Genomic DNA, 8138 nt, shown 5'->3' with positions numbered 1-8138 from the left:
TCTCACAGTTCACATACACACAATTTTAAAATGTATAAGTGTTATCAAAGAGCACACTGATGACCAGACCATCCACGAACATGCTGTTTATACCTGAATCTATTTGAATAGGGCGTGTCCATGACCACTATAGAGGCAATAAATCCCGAGACTCAAGATAAAGATGCACTAATCAGTGTAATTACTGAGGGAAATGTGTCAAGTGGTGTGTGACTTTTTTAATTTTATTTAATTTTAATGGATGAAAACTGACACATGCATTTCACTTTAAATTAGGTGAACTTGTGTTGCTTAGTTTAGTTAAACTTGCCAATTTAATAATTCATGAGACCCAAAATATTAATTACATGCATATTTATATTAAGAACAAAATAAAACACAGAAAAAATGTTAGGTGTGTATAATATATTGCAGTGTTGCCTTCTAGGGGCTTTACATCTGTTTTGATGAAAGAGATTTTTTTTTCCCCATTATAATGTATTACTTGTTAATTTGATCATCCTTGCATTTTTACTGATGTTGATGTTTTTGTACACCTCTAGCACTGAGCTGTACAGCTGTGTCTGTCTTTGCACAGTAGTAAACAGCCGTGTCCTCTGACACCAGGCTGCTGATATCTAAGTAAATCACATTGTTGCTCGTGTCTCTGGAGATGCTGAAACGAGTTTTAAAGGAAGCTCCATAGTCTATGCTTCCACCACCCCATATGATCCCGATCCACTCTAAGCCTTTTCCTGGAGCTTGCTTGATCCAGACTGTTCCATAGTCAGTGAGGGCATAGCCAGAAATCTGACAGGACAACTTCACGGAGGCTCCGGGAGATTTAACTGATGCAATGCACTGAGGTCAGACTGATGCAACGCACATCTGAAAAGAGGAGAGTGGACTCAACACAGAATGAAATATTTATCATATAAAAAGCTGAGTATGATGTTAGAGACATGTTTACCCACAAGGAACAAAGGATATCAGAAGAAGAAGAAAAGACCAGCTCATGATTCCTCTGCTGTACGTAACCAAACACAGAGGCTGCCATGTACATGCAGTGTATTTATATCTGCCTGGGAACTGGGAAATTTGCATGCAGAATGGGTTATGTATTTTTTCCTAGTTATTGGGACAGTTTTCCTATAGTACATCATTTCTTTAAACATTTTTCATCAAATTTTGTAAACAAATGAACAAATAAATGATTTAACAAATGTAACCAGAATATATTTTGAGCCCACTTGCAAAGGAAAGAAAATTTCATCACCATTTAATTATCATTTTGCTTTCACTTTTGTCTTCATCCTTAATCACCAGCCAGAGATAATTATAAGAAAAGGGCTGAGAATTTTTGAATGAGAACTATTGAGAGTTAGTTAAGTTTGAGAAAAGATGAAAAGAAACTGAGAACTAAAATATCTAATAAATGTCTCTGGGGTGCAGGTCCCTGCTGAGGGAATATTTACAGCTCAGGAGGATGTGCTTGTATACGTTTCTGAAGTCTTTTGTGTCAGTGTGGCTGTCGTGGACAGTTATATCTGTCTGTCACTGAACATAAACAGGTTAAAATTTGGGTTGTTGTGTCACAGTAACTCGTCTTGGAGCACATGGCCCGCTAAAGCCCCTTCCTGAAACAGACACTGACACTGAGCACAACTGATAAAAGAAACCAATTTGTTTTGTGGTTGTTTCATAATATTACTTTCTATAAAGAATAAAAAGTACAAAATGTTTTCTTAAATTCGTAAAAGTGTCAGTATTTTCAAAATGCTGTGATAAAGGAGTAAAACACATCGGGACATGCTGTCATTGTTACAGGACAGTTCAGAATATACAGGTAAGATCAAGCTTTAGAGAAGGGTTTGAGTGTTTTTGTGCACTTTTGAAAACTTCCCAATTGATTCTTTGTCTTATTTTTTTCTTTCTCTTTTCCTGTCCATGCCTAAAATCTTTTTGCCCTTTATTTTTTCACTTTCTTTCTGCTTTTGTTTTCAGATCCATTTTTAAAAAAATACATACAGTATATACACATATATACACATAAATGCAGACATGAAGGGATGTATGTGTATATGGCATATATTGAGGTGATCCAGTGTTTATCATTAAAGTGTCCATATGCTGGAATAATTGTATAAAGTGACTTGTGCCAGTCCAGTGTCAAAGTGTCCGTTTGTGCAAATGTGCGAGGTTGTGCAAAGTGATGAAAAAAAGCAGAGAGAGTCCCCGTATCTGTATCAGGTTCTAGGTGTTTCCTGGTTCAGACTCCGAATGGTCTGCGGGAAGAAGCTCCTCCTCATTCTCTCTGTGTTTGCCTTCATGGAGCGGAAGCGCTTCCCTGAACGCAACAGATAAAAGAGTCCATTGTTGGGATGGCTGAGGTCCTTCACAATCTTCCTGGCTCTGATCCAGCACCACTTGCTGTAGATGTCCTGCAGGTCAGGGAGCTCGGTGTGGATGGTACGTTCAGCTGAAACCACCACTCTCTGCAGGGCTCACCTGTCCTGCATGGTGCTGTTCCCGAACCAGTAAGTGATGCTACCCGTCAGGACACTCTCAGTGGTGCAGGTGTAAAAAGTCTTTAGCACCTGAGAGGGAAGATTAAAGTTCCTAAAGCATCTCAGGTGGTATAGACGCTGCCGGGCCTTCTTACCAGGGTGTTGGTATGACAGGACCAAGTCAAGTCCTGTGTGATGTGAACACCTAGGTACTGGAAGCTGTCCACTCTCTCCACTGGGGTTCCGCTGATCATGGTCGGTTGGTATGACCGCTCCTGCTTTGTACTGAAGTCCACTATTAACTCCTTAGTCTTGCTGATGTTCAGGAGTAGGTTGTTCACCTGGCACCAGCTCTGCAGGTTTTTAATCTCCTGTAGGTAGGCCATCTCGTCGTTGTTTGAGATCAGGCCAAATGTAACAGTGTCATCAGCAAACTTAATGATGGTGGTGGAGTTGGAAGTGACCACACAGTCATAAGTGTACAGTGAGTACAGCAGGGGGCTCAGAACACAACCTTGAGGAGCTCCAGTGCTGAGGGTGATGGAGGATGAGGTGTGTTTGCCCATCCGTACGGCTTGTGGTCTGTCTGTCAGGAAGTTGGAAATCCACTGGCACAGGGGTGAGCTGAGACCTAGGACCTCCAACTTAGAGGTGAGCATGGAAGGAATTATGGTGTTGAATGCTGAATTGTAGTCCACAAACAGCATTTTTACATAATTCCCTTTTCTGTAGTCCAGGTGGCTTGTTGTTGTATGAAGGAGGTGTGAAATGGCATCCTCAGTGGAGCGGTTTTGCCTGTACGCAAACTGTAGTGGATCCAGTGTGTCTGGTAGTGATGCAGTGATGAAGTCTCTGACCAGTCTTTCAAAGCACTTCATCACTACTGAAGTCAGGGCTACAGGATGGTAGTCGTTGAGGCAGGTGGGCTGGGGTTTCTTCAGGACAGGAACAATGGTGGACTGTTTGAAGCATGAGGGGACTGTAGACTGTTTCAGGGAGAGGTTGAAGATCTCGGTGAACACCGGTGCTAGCTGGTCAGCGCACGCTTTCAGAACCCGACCTGTGATGCCATCTGGTCCTGCTGCCTTCCTCGTGTTCTCTCTCCTGAATGTCCTCCTCACGTCAGGCTCCGAGATGGTGAACGCGTTAACCTCACTGGCTCTCTCAGCATGCATGCTGTTTGTGCCACTAGCACAGCTAGCTTGATTAGCTGCAGCCTCGAAGCGATCATAAAAAGTGTTTAGCTCGTCTGCCAGAGAAGCGTCCGCATTCCCCATTCTGGAGGGTGGTGTTTTATAGTCCCTGATGGTTCTAAGTCCCTGCCACAGGCTCCTAGAGCCGCCATGTTGGAATTGCGACTCTAGTTTCCTCCCGTAGCACCGCTTTGCCTCGTTCTCCGTTCTGCGCACGCTGTAAGACGCAGCCTTGTAGTCGTCCATGTTCCCGGTGACGCAACCCAGTCTCACGCCATTACGTGCAATAGTCACAAAAGTGAATTAGTTTGAAAATCGTGCTGTCTGGCACGAAAAAAAAAGGGAAATTTGTGTCAGTGTGCATGAATCAATAGATTAAATTACGTGACTATTGCATGTAATGGCGTGAGACTGGGTTGGGTGACGAGCCCCGCGTTGTAGGCAGCGGAGCGGGATCTCAGGGTGTCGCAGATTGTCTTATCCACCCACGGCTTCATCATCATGTGCAGTAATGTTAGAGATAGTATTATGGTTTAAAATCTACACTACAATATTTATTTATTTATTTATTTATTTATTTATTTATTTATTTATTTATTTATTCATTCATTCATTCATTCATTCATTCATTCATTCATTTATTTTTGTCAGTGTTGTATAGTCAAGAGTTATTGGGACAGTTCCTTGGGTACTGGCAAGTGGTTTATTTATTATTGTGTTATTCCTGTGTGGGCGGTGCCACGCCTTTTCCTAATGAGTTTTCCTGCTTTCTCACCTGTCCCTTGTTTTCCATTGATGTGCTGCTTTATATATCTTTGCCCTTCTGTCATTATTTTTAAATATGTGTTGACGTAGCGGTGTATGTGTGCTGTAAGGCCGAACGCCGTGTTATTTAGGCTTTTATGTTATAGTCATGTTTTGTTGAGGTTATTGAATTTTTCATGTCATATTTATAGTTTATTTCTGTCACGTTTAATGTAGTTGTGTTTAGTTTTGTTAAATAAAAACAGTGCACGTACTGGATCCCTGCGTTTGGGTCTGATCTGCTATTGCGGGTGATAGAGCTTACGGTGGTGATCAGGGTTTGATCTCTGCCATCGGCCGGTTCATCCCCGTTCATTACATGTATCTTGTGGACAATCTGTTATAATGAACACTGGATGAGGAGTTTTTGTACAGTGATGTTGTTGATCTGTCTCACTGTGTGTAACGAGCGCAGTAATACACAGCTGTGTCTTCAGTCTGCATGTTCTGTCCTCCAATTGTTATTGTGTTAGTAGAAGTATCTCTGGAGATGCTGAACTTATTTTTCAGTTTGTCACTATAAGCTGTACCCCCACTGTTACTGATGCGCCCAATCCACTCCAGAGCTTTTCCTGCAGGTTGTCGGATCCAAGCTGTATGATAGCTCGTAACTGAATATGAAACCTTGCAGTGGATGGAGAGACTCTGGCCTGGCTGGACTGTCATGGAAGCAGGCTGAGTCAGTTCCTCACCATGTACATCTGTGGAGGAAAACACATGGTGATATCTCACACAATATCTGCTGCACCTTTATTCTTCATCTAGTAAATGAATGAATTTGATAAAGCACTCACAAGAAGCAGCTGCCAGCAGGAGCAGTAGAGATGTAGAGAACATGGTGTGTGTTGTTTGTACTGGAGTCTTCTCTGTTCTCCAAAGTTTAACAGACACCATCACATCATATAAATAGAGTGAGATCCAGCTCTGATGCTTGGATTTGCTTATCTGCTGATGATGGGAGGAGAATGTATCTGAAATGTATTTAAATCATCAGGAGGAGATTCATCTGATGAAGTACTGTATGTGTGGGTTTAGAATTGGGAGAAAAACTCTTATAAAGATGACAAGTCTTCCTTATAAACTTTATAAACCTAACTAAGAACAATATTTTGTATATGGAACATTCTCTTCTTCCCACAATGTTCATGCTTTTTTTGTTTATGCATCCATCCATTATATGCTCTCAAACTGTATATAATGTGATTAGGATGGAATAGATTTCTACAAAATACAGCATATACTGTAAAGTTTTAAATTAGAATATTTATCACATGTATGTTTAGTGATCTGGATAAACTCTTATATGGTCAGATCAGTATGTAATCTGATACTGGATGTCAAATGTCTGCGATTGTCTGCGATTATCTTCTGCACCATAAACAGAATAAAACCTTGAAAATCTAAAACTTTAATTGAAGTTGAGAGACATGCAAAAGAGAAATATACTTCAGGAAAGGAAAATCTGTAGTTTTCATATTTATTTATACCAGAAATAAGAATATAGAATCTATTACAGGCCATTTATTATAAATAAACTACAAACTTAAATTTAGTAGAATGACTGTGAGTTAAGTAGAATGTTATGTATCACTTGTGCAGGATCTATACTGTATGTGTTCGGATATACAGAAATTCATCAATTTTATTTTATTTCCTGTTAAATTAAGCAACCACACAAAGGTCTAAAATACAATATTCAATATTCAGTCAGGTCTTTGTCCAATGTTATTTGTAGGATATGTCTAAATGCAGACTAAAGAGAGCTCCACACAGTATGACCCTGGTTTTTGTACAGCTGCACCAGTACTCTGAATCACTGTGGCTCTCGTGTGCAGTAATACACAGCTGTGTCCTCCGTCTGAAAGTTTTGTCCCTTTAAAAACACTGTGCTGCTGGAGACGTCTGCAGAGAAACTGATTTTGTTCTTGAGTGAGTCCTTTACATTCGAGCTGCTGCTACACACATATCCAATATGTTCCAAAGTCTTGGATGGTGTTTGTCGAATCCAGCGTGGACAGTAGCTGGATATTGAAAACCCAGAGAATTTACAGGAGATTGTAAACACCTCTCCAGTTCGTACCACTATATTATCTGACTGAGTAAATTCAACAGAATCCACACCTGTAAAGAGCAACACAAGATCAAATGCTGTATTTTATAATACAGTCAATACTTTTTCATATCTGTAAGAGATGCAGAATGAAACAGAAAAGTCATTTCAGTGAGTGAGAACTGCACTTACAGGACACAGCTGTCAGAAACAGCAGGAGACAGATGGAGCTCATGGTGATTGGATTTCCACCAGCTACGGCTACTGATCTTGGATCTCCACAGTTCACAGAGCTTTTTATTATGTCTCAGTTCTTCAGACTTGATGTGAAAAAGGGAGGAGACTCAGACTAACATGCAAATTTCTCACATTATGTTTTAATCATAAGCGTCATACTCTTTTATTCACATGCACAGAAGAGGACTTGTTGTCTCTGTTCACTTTATTCAACAGTTTGGAGTTTTCCCTACTCTATACACACCTGATCGAACCAAAGCATATATAGAGTCTCCAGATTCACAGATTTGAAATCAATATTTTTTTTTCTGCTATAATACTCTTTAGGACGCAGTGTTTTCTATTAATCATTTTAATTCTTATATAAATATAACAATTAATAGTATAATAATTATTATATAATTATTGACATAAATGACACTTATTGTACACATTTACATGAAACTACCACAACTGCATGAAGTGAATAGTTTCTATAAAACACTTATAACTTTGCAGTCCAGTTAACTGCTTTGATTTGCATGTAAGTGTTTAGGCTTTAGGAAGACATGAGGCATTTCCCGAATATGTAAAAACATACACATTCACAAATTATTAGTTACTTACTATTTATTTACTATGTAATTGATCAAGCTGTGTGGATGAAGCAGCCTGGTTTAATGAGACACTGATGAGACACTAATGAGACACTGGAAGTATCACTTGATCTGATAGGGGACTGAAAATGATTCTCCAGGCTTAACCAGCATGACTGCAGACTTTACCAGTTCAATACATTTAATACCTGTGAACAACAATCATGCAATTATTCAGGTGAAATCTATCAACAGGAAAAATGTACACAATGATCTGCATCTCTCCAAAATTCTCCACACACTTACCAGATGTAGCTGTTAACAGCAGGAGTAGAAGTGTAAAGAACATGGTTTGAGCAGAACCTGAACCCAGAACCTCACTTCTCCTGAGAACACCTCTAATCATTTATAAAGGGGTTTGATTTGCATGTAAGTGTTTAGGCTTTCAGAAGACATGAGGCATTTCCCGAATATGTAAAAACATACACATTCACAAATTATTAGTTACTTACTATTTATTTACTATGTAATTGATCAAGCTGTGTGGATGAAGCAGCCTGGTTTAATGAGACACTGATATAATGGAGCTGTAATGTCTTAGCTTCATAACAATGCTGTAGAGTTTATGACTTTGATGTAAATCCCAGGAGAACATGTTCTCATATTTATGACACACCCTCAGTCCTTTAAGCCTCAAAATGTTGGGTAGATGTTGTGTGAATAAAGAAAAAACAACCAACACAGGCCTTAAAGCTTAAAGAAAAGTATAATGTTTAAACATTTCTAATGTGTG

General features: G+C 39.6%; 1 gene segment (V, D, J or C); it reads right to left on the bottom strand.

Moving 5' to 3' along the window:
- Window positions 1–6232: 6232 nt before the first annotated feature.
- Window positions 6233–6787, bottom strand: LOC131363176 (Ig heavy chain V region 914-like). The segment is given in 2 exon segments: window positions 6233–6604; window positions 6726–6787. Coding segments are annotated over 2 exon segments (351 nt in total).
- Window positions 6788–8138: the final 1351 nt, after the last annotated feature.

The sequence above is a fragment of the Hemibagrus wyckioides genome, linkage group LG02 (assembly GCF_019097595.1).
Source record: "Hemibagrus wyckioides isolate EC202008001 linkage group LG02, SWU_Hwy_1.0, whole genome shotgun sequence".
Lineage (NCBI taxonomy): Eukaryota > Metazoa > Chordata > Actinopteri > Siluriformes > Bagridae > Hemibagrus > Hemibagrus wyckioides.
Note: the sequence above shows the minus strand (reverse complement) of the source record. Positions and strands in the feature narration are given on the sequence as shown.